General features: G+C 44.9%; 1 protein-coding gene across 4 annotated transcripts in view; it reads left to right on the top strand.

Moving 5' to 3' along the window:
- LOC144944350 (neuronal cell adhesion molecule-like) overlaps positions 1 to 18,680 on the top strand; it is a 115,363-nt gene that overhangs the window by 81,642 nt on the left and 15,041 nt on the right. For all 4 annotated transcript variants that reach the window (XM_078872452.1, XM_078872453.1, XM_078872449.1 and 1 more), the window contains 9 exons: positions 544 to 655; positions 2,083 to 2,249; positions 5,736 to 5,880; positions 6,934 to 7,058; positions 11,089 to 11,190; positions 12,529 to 12,726; positions 14,716 to 14,786; positions 15,401 to 15,629; positions 17,921 to 18,036. In XM_078872452.1, the coding sequence (XP_078728578.1) occupies positions 544 to 655; positions 2,083 to 2,249; positions 5,736 to 5,880; positions 6,934 to 7,058; positions 11,089 to 11,190; positions 12,529 to 12,726; positions 14,716 to 14,786; positions 15,401 to 15,629; positions 17,921 to 18,036 (1,265 nt within the window). The remainder of the gene's footprint in view (positions 1 to 543; positions 656 to 2,082; positions 2,250 to 5,735; positions 5,881 to 6,933; positions 7,059 to 11,088; positions 11,191 to 12,528; positions 12,727 to 14,715; positions 14,787 to 15,400; positions 15,630 to 17,920; positions 18,037 to 18,680) is intronic.

Below are 18,680 nucleotides of genomic sequence, written 5' to 3'. Positions count from 1 at the left end.
GTGGTCATCTCGTAAGGGAGACTCACTGCTGTCTTGTGGACTTTCCTCCTTCGGTTCAAGGCTGTAATGGAGTTGAGCACTGACCCATGGCCTGTGTGTGCAGACACCTTGACTTCTACAACCGGGGGCAGAAAAAGTCCGGAACCATGCTTCTGGAAAGTAAATAATATCAGACGCTCGCACAGTGAGAAACCATTCTCCTGGACACACGTCTCAATCTCGTGCACAGCAGGATGCTTGAACGTGCCTCAACGTGTCCAAATTCGATCTTGGCACACTCCACTCGTTTTTTTTATTGATCCTTAATCGTAAGCCATGGTCTATCCACTGCTTTATTGAGGAGTCCTGCCAAAACCATGGTGAACTCTCACGATCCCGTGATGCGATAATCCACGCAGCACGTCTGCACGAGCGTCCCATCGGAGGACACTGTGTACAGCGCGATCGTGAAATCGCTCATGGTCCCAGACCTTTGGCGCACCCTGTATAACATGAGAGCGTGAACTGCAATGGTGTAATGTAGCATCTTTATCCTGTCCTCAGCTGTGCCTCCCAAGTTTATTACGAAGGATAAGGAAGAGTACGTTGTCGTAGAGAAACAGCCCGTGCTTCTCGATTGCAAAGTCTTCGGTTCTCCAAAACCCGCCATCCGATGGTAAGAGCGCTGATCGTTTCTCATCATCAGCCAACATACTTTGTTAATGCTTTCCCACGATGACTGAAAGCCTCAATGCATACATCATCCCTATGTGGCTGTCTGTAACCGGCGGGAACTGTAACTCTCACACATGTTATCCAATCTGAAGGAGGCTGTGGTGTAATGTTGCGTTGCTATTAGGGACTCGTGCCGAAATAAAATCGGTCAAATTGACAAGAGGGTTTTCCAAAATTTGGAGACATAAACCAGGAATAAAAGTTTAGTTTGTTCAATCGCGTGAGAACTTGCGATGCTAGGGTAGTCTCATTTGTAAGAGTGGGTCACTCACCACGATTATATTACGTAGTTTTGTTATTTTTACGTAACATTCAGGATATTTGAATTTAGTGAACAGCATAAATTTTTTTTTATAAAACCAGTTTGACTCCCGTGCGATGAAGATTTCTACGTCACGGCACGCGTAAAGAATATAAGAGACACAGTTTCATAGCGCTTCCTTGCAGAGGTCATGCTCCAGCAGCGGGCGGCTAGTCTGCCTTGCGAGAACTCCGAAGCGGCATTTTTTTCATCTCATTACTTGATGCTGACGAGCATAATTCGAATGAAATTCGGGTGATTTGGATGAAGAGGAAAACCCCAGCTGGGCCCTGAAGTGAGAGGGCCAGGAGGTATGCGGTCAACAATGCTTGACTCAGGGAAGAGGACGCCCCTGCCATGCATAGTCCCATGGGATGTTGGCTATCAACAACAAGGCAACTCCTATGACTAATTGGGCATGGGACGCAAGCGTAGGATTGATCACCCTGTCGCTGGCCGCCTTTGGGGAGGGTGTATAGTATGAAAGGCTGAAACACCCTAGGAACCAAAGGTACACTACTGACGATGCGCTCCCCAAACTTCACCAGGCTCACTGTTCATGAACTCTTGGAAGTGCTTGCACAAAGGATAGTAACATCTCATCCTGTGTTCTTGGAATCATAGAGTAGGGCTTGTTGAAAAGGTGCACCTCTCACCTGCCCCCAAGTGTGAACATAAAAGGTCACCTGAAGGCATCTCAGAAGTGGTTCTGTAATATTACCTTCCAAGGGCAATTCTTTAACAAAGGACGAAGGAATATTTTGCAAGAGTTTGAATTTAGGCTTCGTCTCACATCGGATGCTATTCTATTCTTCCGTATAATGGCAATATTTTGAGGAGCGAAATGCCAATGTAAATGTCTGCGAACCACGAGAGGGCTTCAGGAGAGAGTTCATGCAGTCTTGTTATTCCTCCTCCGTTTAAGGGGTTCAGACTATAGTGGTTTACTGTATGATATATATGCATAATGCTGATGAGCAGAATTGCAATATGACTGTGAAAAAAAAAGTGTGTTTGACAAAAACGATTATACACAATGCATGCACCCCCTATGGTCATCATTTCAGGACCAAAGATGGTGAGGTTAACACCCTGCAGGACAAGAAATTCAAGGAGTTTGAGAACGGCTCCCTGTACATACACGAGGCGAAGAAGGCAGACCAGGGCCTCTACATGTGTGAGGCTACCAACGACCTGGACACCGGCACCATCAACGCGAAACTCCGAGTCAGAGGTGCGTACATTTTTTTTTTAAAATATATAAAGCATTTTTTTGTAGTTTTAAAAAATATATATAAAGCATTTTTTTGTAGTTTTTTAAAATATATATGAAGCATTTTTTTTTTATATAACAAACCGTACCTCTCCATAACAAAGGCTCAGCCTCTTAAGCCTCACCTTACCATATGAATAAAAAGTGTGCCGTACTTGGCCCTTCCCCCCTCTCCAACCATTATATATACGGAGTGGTAGCTCTTGTAATCTCTCATTTACTTGATACAGCTGTCGTGGCTGTGACGGTTCCACCTGAAGACGGAAGCTTGTGTTGCCTCCGAAACGTCGTGATTTTTATTTTATTTTACTTTTATTAATTTTAATGCTTTACCTACGTGACTTTACCGAAAAAACCTAAGAATATATATAAATCATTTTTTTGTAGTTTTTAAAAATATATATAAAGCATTTTTTTAAAGTTTTTTTTTCAAGAGCGACGGACACATTGGGGACACCAACGGGAGGGCGAAACAGCATGTAACAAAACGTGCGATTGACCACATTGAGTCACTGCACCCTCGTAGTTCGTAAACGGAGGAGAGCACCTGGTTACCTGCCAATCGGGGACAGAGTATGGGTGCGTCCTCATTTTAATCTTGATTCCACCTACACAGCTGCTGACCACATTCTATAGCAACGACGCAGCACTAGCAGCTGCACGTGGCGATTATCTTTACTATATATTTACACTGTACACACGTGTATATGTATATCTCAGGGTTTTCCAGAAAATTGTTCACGTGAAAAGAACGCACACAACGATAGGCCTGATGAAGACCGCTTGTGTTGCGATCGAAACGTCGTGGTTTTTTTTGCTTTTATTATTTTCAATTTATTATTTGTATACATTTTTTATTGTTTGAATTTTTTTGTTTTGTTTTGTTTTTCTATTTACGTGACAAGAATATGATACAAAGTGAGTTTAACACGTAGGCTTTCGCGACCAATATTATCCATAATAGAGGTCAATGCGCCACGTAGTTCCGCTATTTCCTGTCCTAACGGAGGGATTTTATCAGACGAGAATTTTTAGCTCCTGCGCGACTCGCCCGTCACCCCCACTGTCCTCTTCTTCCACCCCCCACGAAATGTGTGCAGATATGACTGACTCTATTGTATGTAGGGTGTGTAGGCATATATGCCTACAAAATAAATGTATTTTTTTAGAAACCTGTTGGATCAACTTTTTACCCCCATGTCTGGGGGGGGGGGGAGGGCGGGGTCCACCTTCTTAAAATGTTTGATTCAGGCCTTCTGAAAGGCTCTCATAATATAGTTGACAGACAAACGGACAAATGGAACTCCGGGCTTTTATAGTAGATGCAGGCGGATTCCAACTCCATCGGTTTTCAAATAGTCTTGGCTTCTACAGAGAGATAACGGACACTGAAATCTGTCCGGTGTACGAAGTTTGGTGTAGGAATTGGGATCGTCATGACAAGATACGATACTCACGCCAAAGTCACCCCACTAATTCAGTGGAAATTTAATTAGTGGCAGAAAGTTTCCTCTTTATTCCCATAAAAGCCGGTTAATAATGCACGTTACAACTTTGTCAAAGCTTGCGAGTGCTTTGAACACCAAGGTGTTCAAAGCTTGCGAGTGCTTTGAACACCAAGGTGTTCAAAGCTTGCGAGTGCTTTGAACACCAAGGTGTTCAAAGCTTGCGAGTGCTTTGAACACCAAGGTGTTCAAAGCTTGCGAGTGCTTTGAACACCAAGGTGTTCAAAGCTTGCGAGTGCTTTGAACACCAAGGTGTTCAAAGCTTGCGAGTGCTTTGAACACCAAGGTGTTCAAAGCTTGCGAGTGCTTTGAACACCAAGGTGTTCAAAGCTTGCGAGTGCTTTGAACACCAAGGTGTTCAAAGCTTGCGAGTGCTTTGAACACCAAGGTGTTCAAAGCTTGCGAGTGCTTTGAACACCAAGGTGTTCAAAGCTTGCGAGTGCTTTGAACACCAAGGTGTTCTTTAACTGCTTGGTCTCCACAGAAGAGAAAAATCAACGAGGTTGGGGCGAACCCAAGCCGACGACGGGGGGGCCAATGGCAGAATTTCTGACTCATTCAAACGCCCACGATTGGCGTGGCATGGAGACGCCTTGATCCAGCAGTGGATTTTACAAACAGCTGTTAATTATTCTCATTATACTCTTAGGTTTTTTCGGTAAAGTCACGTAGGTAACCTACGTGACTTTACCGAAAAAACCTAAGAGTATTAATCCTTGCAGTCACGGAAGCTTAAAATCTAGAATTATTCTCATTATGTGAAGGCCATGCCTGGCTGTGGGAAGGAGAACGCTGTTGGGCTGGTGAAACATCACAATTGGAGTGCCACGGTTGCGAGATGTTAACTACCTCGCCTGGTATGCAGGAGGTCATGCGGTTCGATCCCTACCCTGATGCCTGGGGCAAGTTCTTTAAATCCCCACCCTCACCTCCCCCCCCCCCCCATGGAGGTCCTTCTGCAGCAGTTGCATAAGCAAGGGCTGCACATTCATCTTATCCTTTTTAAAGTTTAACACAGTCATAATATATTGGAAAATTATACATTTGGGACGCTGCAGTGGCGAGATGTTAACTACCTCGCCTGGTATGCAGGAGGTCGTGGGTTCGATCTCGACTTTTGACGCGTGTATATTTAGACTTTGCATGTCTCTCTCCCCGTGGTCACATGGATTTTTCTCCAGGTCTTCCGCTTTTTCCCTCCACATTTAGAATCAATGTGCCTTTAGAGTATGTGGCTGCTATATATTTCCACCGTGATAAGCCAATTCGTTGAGCTATCATTTGTGGCCAGGTTGCGTCTGAAAGAAAAAATAATCTATATAGCTCAGTGGGCCTTACCTGGTTAAAAAAACAAAACGTAAAATTATACATTCTTATTTTCTTGGTTCTTTCGGTAAAGTCACGTAGAAAGGAAATAATAAAATAATAAAAATGAAGCATAATAAAATAATTCTCACGACGTTTCGGCCACAACGCAAGCAGCCGTCCTCAGGTGAAGAACAGGTCTGTCGGAGAGACAGCGTCTGAATGAACACCACCAGGCTTGGCAGCGTATATTTAAGCTGGATTGGAGGGGGAAGAGCGCCTTGACAAAATAATTTGCATATCAAGAGGAATTTAGCATATTTATGGGAAATGCAGATATGGGATTAGTCACTACTTGTGGAATGTGTAGGAGGTGGGCGGGGGGTTTCAAAGTCATATTATGCCCGTGCATTATGCAGGATTAGCAGCATCAAAGGGAGGGAGTAGGGTTAGCATTAATAAAGGTAAGGAATGTTAATAGTATGGAGCTGCAGCAGCTATACCACCACGTAAAAAAAAACTAAAATACGTGACTTTACCGAAAGAACCAAGAAGATGAATCCCTGCGGTCACGAAAGCTTTAAATCGAAATTTAAACATTCTTAGTTTATTGAAGCCGCGTCGATGCTCGTTCCAGACGCCACCCACATCGAGCCGTTTGAGCATCTGCGCGTGCGCAAGGACGGCACGGTGGAGCTCGAGTGCCGGGTGACGCACGACCCAGACCTGGAGCTCAACATCTACTGGGAGAAGGACGGTATGGAGCTCAGCGGCACCAACTGGTGAGAGGCAACGAGGGGACGTGCGCCTGGACTGTGTCGGCCAGTGTGGCCCGTGCGATGACGAGAGCTTCATCGCACGGTGAGCTTTGCCCGATGTAGGCTGACTGAACGTTGGCAGGGAAGGGCGGGAGGCTCTAACAGTCCCACCCTTGTGCCGATGTGCGCAGTTGCTCCATGAGCCCAGTGACCTGAAGTGGCATAACTTTGGTGGCTCCAATTCGTGAATGTGGCCATTCGCAGTGAATTATGTTCTAACCATTTGAAATGAATGGATAATCAATTGATTATTTCTTATTAGCCATATAAATACATTGGTAGTGCAAACGCTTTTTTGTTACCTTAGGTGGTACCAATTTATGCTCTGACCCATGGACTAAGTAGTCAGGAGCACTTAATCGTATTCTACCTTGACTATTGAGTAGATGGGAGACAATCCAGCTGTTGACTAAGCATGCAACAATCTGTCCCCATGGTGAGTCAATGAAATGTTGCAATCCAGTTCAGGAATTGATTGTTGATTTTGTCTTGGTTCTATCGGCTAATTTGAATTGTTTCTATCTTTTCTCTTATCTGTCCAGTTTTGTTCCTTGCATTCACCAATATGTAACACTAACACATAATTTTCATTCAATTGGCATAAACCGTAAACATTTGATTTGCACTCGCATGATTCAATACATTCTTACAACTGTACAAATAAGATTAAACTGATAAATCAGTGCACAGTTGAATTACCACAAATAAGCACCGTACAGTGCTCATCTCCGATTTCCGGCCCTGAGGCAGTGTTGGAAATTCCACATTGCTATGGCAGGGACAAGTATATTCACATTGAAATAACTTGTTTTACTTCCTCTAAAGTATGGGTCATATATTGTATTCCAGTGGGATAACGGGGTGAGTTGAACCCTGGCCGCAAAATGCACCTTGCAACATTCTTACTGCGCATTGTGCATGTCAAGCGCAGTGCCACCTGACTGGATGCAGATCATTCCGTTGTTGGGCCTGCGTGTCGACATAAACGAGCGTCGCCGTCTTCCTCCCAACGGGCAGGTTCATGACGGACAAGAACACGCTGACGATCAACAACGTGAGCGAGGTGGACCAGGGCACCTACATTTGCGTTGCCCACACGTTCCTGGACCTCGCGCGGGCAGAGGCCGAGCTCACCGTCATCGGTACGTGGGCCGGACGGCCATCGCGCTTTGCCTCCCCCTACGAGAGAGGGCCCACTGAGTGCCGGCGCAGACGAGCATCGCTTCGTAACCCTTAGGGGTTAGGGGTTAGAGTTAGCGGTTAGGTGTTAGGGTTATGGGTTATAATTAGAGGGGTTGGGTATTAGGGTTATGGGTTATGGGTTAGAGTTAGAGGTTGGGTGTTAGGGTTATGGGTTAGGGGTTAGAGTTAGCGGTTTGGTGTTAGGGTTATGGGTTAGGTGTTAGGGTTATGGGTTAGAGGTTAGAGGTTGGGTGTTAGGGTTATGGGTTAGGGGTTAGAGTTAGAGGTTGGGTATTAGGGTTATGGGTTAGGGGTTAGAGTTAGAGGTTAGGTGTTAGGGTTATGGGTTAGGTGTTAGGGTTATGGGTTAGAGGTTAGAGTTAGAGGTTAGGTGTTAGGGTTATGGGTGAGGGGTTAGAGTTCACTGTTACGTGCGAGTGTTATGGGTTAGGAGTGAGAGTTAGCAGTTGGGTTTTTGAGTTATGGGTTAGGGGTTAAAGTTCACTGTTAGGTGTGAGGGTCGTGGGTTAGAGGTCAGAGTTAGGGGTTACTCTGAGAGGTTAGGAGTTATATTTAGAGGCTATTGTTAGGGATTCAATTTGTGAGTTAGAGTTATGGGTTAGATTTTAGGGTTATGGGTTAGAGTTTAGGGTTATAAGTTAGAGTTATGGGTTAGATTTTAGGGTTATGGGTTAGAGTTTAGGGTTATAAGTTAGAGGTTGGAGTTAAGGGGTTACCATTAGGGTTATTATTTAGAGGCTATTGTTTGGGGTTAGGTTTAATAATTGGTCCATAATACAGGTTTTTGGGTTACGAATTGGCATATGTGTTGTAACGAATTGGGTTATGAGGAAAGCGATAGTAGTTAGGGTTAGGGATTACAGTTTGGGGTTATGGTTCGGAGTTGGGTTAGAGGTTAAGGGTTAGTTGTTAGTGTTAGAGTTTAGAGTTCACGGGTTAGGGTTGAGTGCTGCATTGGTTAGGATGAAGTTAAGACCAAAAAAGATGTTGTGATAAAGTAAAACTTGACTGAAAGCAAATTGAAGCAACTGTTCCACAAGTAGGTTGAGAAAGCTGTCTTAAAATGAAGGTTTTAGTTGGGACATGCAAGACTGTCACCTTGCATGCAAAGAACGACACGTTTGTTACACATGTTTTTAAGGGGGTCCAAGTATTCAAATGATCATTAAGTTTCGGTTCTTTGGGAGAATGTATATTCATGGTGGAACAAACATGCAGGGAGAACGAATCTTCTCTGACACTGGCATCATAGACCGTGGCTCCAGTCTCGAATATTACCTACAGAACTCCTCTTAACGACCACCTCTGTTAACGACTAATCGCTTAACCACGAGCCTCCATAGAGCCCAATGTGTAGTGTATAGTGTAGTGTATAGTAGTGTAGTGTATAGTGTAGTGTATAGTAGCGTATTGTATATTAGTGTAGCGTATAGTGTATAGTAGAACTCGTCTTAACGACTACCCCTATTAACGACTAATCGCTTAACCACGAGCCTCCATAGAGCCCGATGTGTAGTGTATAGTGTAGTGTATAGTGTGTAGTGTATAGTGTAGTGTATAGTAGTGTATTGTATATTAGTGTAGCGTATAGTGTATAGTAGAACTCGTCTTAACGACTACCCCTATTAACGACTAATCGCTTAACCACGAGCCTCCATAGAGCCCAATGTGTAGTGTATAGTGTAGTGTATAGTGTGTAGTGTATAGTGTAGTGTATAGTAGTGTATTGTATATTAGTGTAGCGTATAGTGTATAGTAGAACTCCTCTTAACGACTACCCCTATTAACGACTAATCGCTTAACGACGGGCCCCCATAGAGTCCAATGTGTAGTGTATTATGTAGTGTGTATAGTAATGTAGTACTGTATATAGTATTGTATAGTGTATAGTAGTGTAGTGCCTCCATAGAGCCCAATGTGTTCGCTTACCGACCATTCCCATGTTCACGACAGGCTGTTGTAGGTACGATAAATATTAATTAATGTATTGGTTAACCATGTTTCTTTTAATATGATGTGCTTATAATGTTGTTAGTATCTTTTTATATTAATACCCATTGCTTAAATATTATAAAGTACGTTTCTGGGTGAAAAAGGGCAACTTTTGGTGCTATTGGAAGAAATTAACCCTTTACACTCGCTTAATGACCAAATCACTTAAGGAACGGTTTAGTGGAACCAATTGCCATCATTAAGAGGGCTTCTGCTGTATTATGAAAAATCAATGATGATCATGTAATGATTTTGCAGGTCCCAATTGCAAAAAAATATATATATAAATCCGACGAAAGTTTGGGATTGTGGTCTTTGGGTATAGAGACTGAACGGATTTATTATTATTGATTTTCTCCGTGATGATTATTTTCTTGTTACGTATATTTATTCTTTCGTTATTTATATATTCATCTTTCAGTTTTTGATCTGCTAAGTAGTGGGGTTTTGTTTTTGCACCATCTGTGCAAGGGACTGTCTAATTGACGTGCAGCGTTGTGGGTTGCAATTGCACGGATGACGTCATCTAAAATGAAATAATTTTTATTTTACTCAACTCCCACCCTTGGAACCTCATTTGCCAGTAAAAAATATGATAATTGTTTTTTTTACCCTTCAAACATGACTCCTTGTAAAAAAAAGGTGTCAGTTTTGTTGCCAGATAGAAGGGTAAAAAAAAACAATTGTCAGATTTTTTACTGGCAAATGAGGTTCCAATAGTATAAATGCTTACCCCGAGCTCTCATACTCTGATGGTGCATTGTCTTTGAGTTGTGCGCTTTTTGGCGTCATCTGGTCCAACCCATGTGAGACTTGGCTCTAAGGAAAGCTTTCTCGGGTGTGGACCAATCAACTTCAAGGACAGTGCATACATTATCAGAGTTATGTTTTTTTAAAAATTATGACTGCAGGTATTGTGGTTTATGCAAACATGACTCCTTGTAAAAAAAGGTGGCAGTTTTGTTGCCAGATAGAAGGGTAAAAAAACCAATTATCAACTCCCATCCGTTGCACAGGGAATATGACCAGGCCCTGCAAAGTCTGCGTCCTTCACTGTGTTGTAGGAAAAATTAATAAATAAGCGTATGCATCCCAAAGCAATTACCATCTTACTTAATTGCCCCGAACCCCGTAATAAACCACGGCAATCTGCGTTCCTTCAACTGAGGAGGAACACCACAACTACACAAACTCTCTGCGGAAGCCCTCTCGTGGCTAGTAGACCACGATATTGGCATTTAGCTCCCGAACATATTGCCGTCATGCGCAAGAATAGAATAGAATATTGAATTTTTGCGAAATGCACATTTGCTGTCGTGAAATATTTATCGAGGAGTCAAATCTAGGGGGAGTGGTGCTGCAGTTGTTTAGTGCACCCTCCCAGGAACCCGGTGACCTGCGTTTGTTTCCTAGCAACGGCTAACATTGGTGATCAGTGATATTTGAATCGATTCTGGGTACCCACTCTTCACGAACGCGCACTGACCAGCATGGTGAAGTATGGGAAAGTATTCTCCATGACTGCCACTTTGTATAGGGATGCCTTCATCCAGCAGTGGATTGGCAAGGTACTCGAATGATCATAAAACAACTCTTCATATATTTATGGGATGTTTTAAATAATCATAATTCTCATCCAGCCAACTTTATTAATAATAAAATATCACAACCAATATGTAATCCATAACATCTATGAATGGTAGAGCATTAAATAAACGGTTCAAATTTCTCTCATGTCTTTGTAAATAACTTTCTGCCAGCCACCCATGCTGAAAACCCTTGCCCACATTCAAGTCCAGGCTCAGGAATTTCCTCTTTTCCTCAGCCTATGACCGACTGCTACATTCTCTATCTACAAAAATAAATATCCGTCCACCGTTTCTGTACAGCATCAAGAGATCCGGTCGCGCTTGGACGCTCTCCGCACCCAAGCTGTATTGTGATTGTTTTGCTGTGATTTTCTCTGTGTGTGATCAGACAAGCCAGACCCCCCACACAACCTGAAACTCTCCCACCATGAGGAGAGGGGCGTCCGATTGAGCTGGACTCCAGGGAACCACTATAACAGCCCCATTTCAGGTGAAACTCTTCAACAACCACACAAAGACAACGACACACACACTGCGCACCCAGGGGAACCAGTGTCTTCAGCCCAACAACAACAACAACAACCGCCATTCGCCTGCCGGTGACGTCACCATGGCGCTTGTGCCATGCTATGTGCACTTTAAGGCCACGTGAATTGTCGAAGGCTGGCTGGCAGGAGGTCACGGGACAGACCTAGGTGCCATGGATTGACTGACTGAAATTACACAAACAAAGACAAAGATCCCCCGTATACGCTTAACAGACTGTCGTGGCAAGTGTTGTTAGCGAGCACCTGATATGACACAAAGACATACACACACACGCGTATTTAAGAGTAAGCACATTATGGAGTTAGCTGGGTCTCTCTAGAGTTAGAACACTGAGCCAGCACCATTGGCGTATTAGGTTCAAATATGGGTTTCTGCCATCTGTGATTAAACTTGGTTCTCAAGTGTAGGGGGTTTACCTGGTCCCCAATCACCGCACAAAAACCCCTGACATTCGGTTGGGTTAGTCGCTAAATTTGGATGAATTCTATCTCTGAGAATTAGAAATGTCAGAGCATCATACAACACACCTGTCTCTGATAGCAGGCCACGTGGGATAATGCATCTTTCAAGTGTGTGGATGAAAAAGGTAACGTAAAATGATCTTACAATCAGTTCTGTGTAAAGGCAGATTATTTACCATTTGTCTAAATTATATATCTGATGGGTTCAAGTAACTCTTGCCTCTACTATAGGTAGTATCTTTACTACAATTTAACAATGAACACAACTTCTTTATTAATTAAATCGTGGTAAGCATGACAATTTGTCGAATAATTACATGCCTAACAATGATTAGCACTGGTTCTGAGTTGCCCATGGAAAAGATTTCCATCAAATGTTTGCTTGAGTGTGGAGACACTTTGAGCTGAATTAAACACCCCACAGAATTGTTCCGTGTCGCCATCGGACGGTGCTATCCCATTCGGGGCCCGAAGCAGAAATTGTATTTGCCCCTTCCCTTTCTTTTCAATCTATGCAATCCTACTTAGATGACAAAGTAAATGTAAGGCAAGAAATAGAGATCTCGTGAGATGACAGAAGTTATTTAAATGAGCGATAGAGATGTCGCGAGATTACAGAAGAGATAGAGATGTGAGATCAGTTGTAATACGTTTAAATTCTCGTGTCATGTTGATTCAGATTAGAACTTACAATGACATCTGATGGGGCAGAAGGGCCTTGAGCTGCTTGGGGCCTTATGCTCTTGCTCGGTTTTGCTGTTGCCTTGCGCCGACGCGCGAATCGTGTTCAACGTCACTCGTGCGGCCGCCCCCTGCAGAGTATGTCGTGGAGTACGAAGAGGACCGCTACAAACCGGGTGACTGGCAGCACCTGGCGAATATCAAGGGCTCCGAAACCTCAGCAGAGCTCATGCTGCGCCCCTACGTCAACTACCAGTTCCAAGTGATCGCCTACAACGAGGTGGGGCCCAGCAGGGCCAGCCTCTCGTCCCAGCGCTTCTCCACGCCGCCGGCCGGTAAGGATTCTGCCGGGCGGCTCGGTCGGATGAGTCGTGGATCCGGCTGCTCCGTCTGGTATTGGGTGAGGGGTGTGGATGCTGCGGTGGCAAGATGTTAACTACCTCGCTTGGTATACAGGAGGTCGTGGGGTTGGATCCCAACCGTGACGCCTGCTGTCTATTTGGAGTTTGCCTGTCTCTCTCCCCGTGGTTGCGTGGCTTTTTCACCTGGTCCTCCGGTTTTTTCCTCCACATTTAGAAACGTGCGTTTAGAGTATTTGTCTGCGATACATTTTCACGTGATAAGCCACTATGCTGAGCTGTTATTTGTGGCCAGGTCGCTTCTGAAATAGTGGGCCTTATCTGGTAAAATAAAAATAGTTTAGTTTTATATTCTTGGTTCTTTCGGTAAAGTCACGTAGAAGGAAAATAATAAAATAATAAAATTTAAACAATTAAATTCTCACGACGTTTCGATTGCAACACAAACAATCATCATCAGGTGTGAAAACCACAGCAAGAAAAAATTCTTGCTGTGGTTTTTATTGTTTCATTTTTATTATTTTATTATTTCCGTTCTACGGGACTTAATATGAATCCCTGCAGTCACGAAAGCGTTAAATCGAAGTTTAGTTTTAGTTTAGTCGTGGCCCTGGCTGAGATGACTCGGCAACTCAAAGCGTCCTCTGTCACGCCTCATCCATTCCGTGGTCCTCCTGCAGTCTAGCCAAGGGGATCCCCAGCAGCAGCTGTCCCTGTACGGTACAAGGTCTACGCAGCACAGTGCTGGCCACCTAAAGGGCATTAGACTGCCAGTAGGGGGCGAAGTTGCTACGTGGGTTTTGCCAATTAAGTAATTCGCGAGTAATTTGTAAAAACTGCTCATTTGGATGAAAGGGGCTATTCGACCGCACTTGACGCACGCTGGTCAGCGCGATTCTGCGAGGTTAGGCAGCACAGACGCGGGAGCGCAGAAGCGCAGATTGACTGCGAGTTGCCGTGCACTGCCCTCCGCTGACCACGACGCAGCCTGCAGGCTCCCCCAGCTGCCTCTGACAGCCTGGCACGCGGCGGTGATCGCCCATCCAAGCACCGCCCAAGCTCAACCCCCCCCCCCCCCCCCCGCTTGACTTTCCAACATCCGACAGGATCGGTCTCGTCTTGTCGCGCTATTTGGTCGTTGTCGCGTTCTGATCGCTCGCGCATTATCGGCCCCCGTCATCCCAATAGCCGGGAGGGGGGGGGGGGGTGGGGGGGAATTGCCGCCACGTGTCTGCATCAATTACCGGGACGCATTGGCGCTGGTCTCTTCGATTGCTCTCGAGGGATGTGTCGTACCTGCCTCCGCCGATCGGGTGCACGGACGTTGTTCCTCTCAATCGCGCATATTGCCGCGTCCGTCCTGGTTAACGGGGCCTATCGGCGCGACGTATTTAAGCACACAGTTTGCCGTGTGTCCACATTGGTTCCCGGAACATATTGGTATGTCCGCCTAGGTTGACAAGGCTGTATTGAAATGTCCTGTTCAATCACTGGGGAATGCTGTGTGCGCATGCCCTAAGGGTAGCTCACCACTGTTTAACCTTTTGCATATGCCATCTCCTGAATATCTTGATATACCCTTTAAACCGTAACCTTAATATAGTGCTAATGGTGCAACATTCATGCTGATGTGTATACATATTTGTGCTTACCATAAACGTGTTTTAAATGCAACTTTATATGTTCATAGACGTGTTGGTGCAAGGAACGCAGCGACACATTTGCGATCTGCGTTGCCGAAGGAATTCTCAAAACGAGCGCTACCTGTGAGATGCAGACGTGCAGTTTGCCGCGTGAATGCCGTGTGGTTCATTTGTTGAGCGTGGTGTGACGAGGCATGAGTAGTAGGCATACGTTGGTTACCATGGAGTGCTTGTTTAATTGAAAGATCGAAGTGCAAATGTGAATTTTACGAAGTTTAATAACGTCTGCTTTGTTATTACACCTTTTGTTTTTTACTTTCAGTGCCTGACATAGCACCCGTCGGAGTAACGGGGGAAGGATCTGAACCGGACAACATGGTCATTGCTTGGGAGGTAGAGCTCATGTGGTCATTACTCAGATGCTCTCTGTAAACCTTAAATACATTTGTATTTGCGTAAAAAAGAAAACACCCACGTAAAGTTATTCAGTGTCTACCACTGAGTCATTTGCATAAACCCTTAGCTGGTAAACACAGTAGATGGATGTGGACAACACCAATGGAGTGTGATCCTGTGACACGCGTGTGGGCCCCACGTGGGTGCCACGGTGGCAAAATGTTAACTACCTCGCCTGGTCATGAATTCGATCGCGACCCTGATGCCTGATATATTATGAGTTTGCATGTCTCTCTCCTTGTGGCCGCGTGTATTTGTATCCGGGTCCTCCGGTTGTTCCCTCCACATTTAGCATCAACATCACGCGTTGAGAGTATTTGGCCACCTATACATTTCCACCGTGGTGAGCCAATTCGTTGAGCTATCATTTGCGGCCAAGGTCGCTTCTGAAAATAAAAGAGCTATATACCTCAGTGGGCCTCACCCAGTAAAACAAAATATATATTTTAGTTTAGTGAGCAAGCAAGTCATGTGGGCAGAGGGTCAACGTATTAACGCACGGTCACCCGAACCTTGCACCGTGTCCCCCCCCTCCCCCCCCCTCTGAAAAGCCTCTCAAGCACCTGGATCGGAATGGGCCCAACCTGCGCTACAAGGTGAACTGGCGCCGCAAGGGCACGGGCGAGCCTTGGGAGGAGGCGATGCTCGGCGCCGACGCTTCGCGGCTGCTCGTGAACGACACGGCGACGTTCGTGCCGTACGAAGTGAAGGTGCAGGCCATCAACGACCTCGGGGAGGGACCCGAGCCGATGCCCATCGTCGGCCACTCCGGAGAGGATTGTGAGACGTCACTTTGATACTTTGCGTGTTGTTGTTGTTGTTTTTTGTAAGTTATTTTTCTCAACGAAGAGTATATGTGTGTGTAAACGAAAAAAAACACAAGGATGCACAAGGAATGGCGCGTTCGGTGTAGATGAATGCATCTGAACCGTGAGCTGTGATGATCTAAGGCAGGGAAGAAAATCGGAGGAAAGAGAGATGAAAGAGAGATGATATAGAGAAAGAGAGAAAAGAAAAAGGAGACGAGAGAATACCGATCGCAAAGTGCACAGTGGGGTGAAATGCTCAAGCCAGCAATGGGTCCCGCCACTTTTAAAACATTGCATTTAACTTTTGTATGCTTTTCAACTATGGTGGAAATCATTTGTGCATTATATCCATCAGTCTGTCCCACAGTAAGAGGATGATGAGCGCTTGAGTTTCAAATTGCCAGTTTCAAGTTTGTTGTTTATCCAGCTGAGAATTCACGAGACCAGGGATAGTCTCATTTGCACGAGTTACATGTGACAGTCTACCAGTAGGGGGCGATGATTGCTCTATATAATCTTGATTTAAAGCTTTCATGACTGCAGGAATCCATACTCTTTGGTTCTTTCGGTAAAGTCACGTAGGTATAAAATAAAATAGATCACGACGTTTCGGGCGCAACACAAGCGTCCGTCATCAGGTGGGAAAGCATGGTCTGCTGCTGATGCAGACAATTGGGAAATTTGCGAGAAATGTTAGAATTTTTGCAAATTTGGACCCTAACGCCAGCACACAATGGCCTACTCTTGCGAATGATATGAGGGGCTCTTTAGCATTCACTATGAAGCAGACGCACATAGGATTATCATGGTTATTATCACCTTCGGTAATAATCAGGGTGGCCGCTGGATTTGAACCGTGAACCCCTTTGCAACAAGCGGCGAACGCGCTACCACGAGGCCATGGGCGCATGTCACCGCTTAGCGCCGATAATTCTCCTAATTACAGTCGATATACTCGGCGCATTGATGGTGTGCGTCATCACGGGCTTGCAGCAGCCTCATGGGTGATGCAGCAAGAAAAAAATTAACCCGTAAAAACAAAGTTTTTCACTCTAAATCCTTTATATGCATGGCGGCTAGAGTCCTCTCGTCCTCTGGCTTGAGATGGCTGCCACCTATGGGTCAGATGATTGTCTGCCAGCATTAAGCAATTGGTAATTAAATATTGAATTTTTTTTCCCTAAACAGTGTAAAATTTTGGAAAAAAATTTTCACGAAAATTAGTTTTCACGCACAACGAGTTTGTATGGAAAATGTCAGCTCGATTGGATCACGGGAAGTGTATTAAAAAACTACCGAAAGATTTGCACGGTCGTAAGCAAGCAAGCAAGCACGCAAGCAAGCAAGCAAACTTAATATAAAGGATTTAAAAATAATTCACGCCGCAATTCGTAGTGTTTAAACAACCAGCCACACACGGTGCTACGCTGCCAAGATCAAAGTTTAAAATACCCAACATTCATACCAGCCATCTGCCATCACTGTTAAAGAATGTGTGCCAGCTTTAATGAAAATTACTGGCCTGCGAAGTTATCAAAATAATCTTGCATACTCTGAATCCCATTGCTGATGAACAGTATTCATGCTTTTCAACGATGCTTGAAGCATCTATGCATTAGTTCTGTCCATCCGTAATCGTGGGGCAGGGGTAGGAGGGGGTGGTGGATGGCGGGTAGGGCATTGATCTAACGTGCATCAAACATTAATATACAGTTGTATTGGCGTTAAGGACTCTTGAAAACTGGCCAAATTGATCAAAGTCCATTACCAAAATATTTCAGAAGTAGTTAAAATTTCGCCACGGTGACGAGATGTGTACTATGTCGCCTGGTATACAGGAGTTCGTGGGTTCGATCCCAACCCTGACACCTGCTGCTGTATATTTGGAGTTTGTATATTTTCCCTGGGATCGCGTAGATTTTTATCTGGGTCCTCCGGTTTTCCCCTCCACATTTACATTTAGAAACATGCGTTTCGAGTATTTGGCTCCTGTAAATTTCCACATGATAAGCCACTTCATTGAGCTATCAATTGCGGCCAGGTCACTTCTCAAAAAAAAATATGTTTTAGTGGGCTATGGCTGGCCAAAATAGAAATAGTTTAGCTGACTAACTGCAAAAATGCAAGTGCCATATGGTGGCATGAGTTGCAGCGGCTGTGATAACCTATTGACTTTAGCCTCGTTGTTGTTATTCACGCATTGTTTTTATCTATCTTTGGGTGGCAGTTACATACCTTTCATTGCGCCGTTCTCTTTCTCAGTCCCGAAGAGTGCCCCAAAGAATGTGAAGTTTGCGGTGGTGAACAGCACTGTCCTGAAGCTCACTTGGGACCCCATTCCTGTCCATGATGTGCGGGGCCACCTCAAGGGCTACAAGGTAATACCGGAACGCCTCCCAAAGTGCCTGGGCTTCAAGCCATCGATCCAGGAAAAAAAGGTGGCCCCGTATTGCCACAGCTTAACCCATCGGTTGCGCACTCAGCAAGCACTCCGCTGTGGCATTCGCTCACCAGGGAACCTGTGCTCAATGCATCGAACAAGCGCACTTACAAATCACTTCACTCTCTTAATTCCACAACTCGACGAGATAAGTGAGTGGGAAACAAGGATCATAAAATGAATGCCCGTGAAGGACACGTGCGATAGCCACTGTAGAAAACAATACACAAACAATAAACAAATCGGCGTAATGCACATGCAGAATGTACGTTGACTCGTTAAATCCCCCCCCCCCCCACTTTGCGCAAGAGCGCAGAAGCGTGGTCACCACATCTACGCCTCTATATAAGGAACGAAACAGGTGGACTTCTCCACCAGTCTGGCTGTCGCCTGATGAAGCTGGTTGTAATTACTGGCGAAACGTCGTACACAGATTGTAAATGTTGTGGCTTTGCTCTCCAACACACCAATGTGCTGTACTAGTGACGAATTGTCACGTTCTGTTTATGTGACAACCCTTACTAGTTGGCTGTGTTTTGGATGGTGACGGGTTTAACGACACATTGATATATTTACGCGATC

Source organism: Lampetra fluviatilis, chromosome 34 (assembly GCF_964198595.1).
Source record: "Lampetra fluviatilis chromosome 34, kcLamFluv1.1, whole genome shotgun sequence".
Lineage (NCBI taxonomy): Eukaryota > Metazoa > Chordata > Hyperoartia > Petromyzontiformes > Petromyzontidae > Lampetra > Lampetra fluviatilis.
This window is presented reverse-complemented; position numbering and strand designations above follow the sequence as displayed.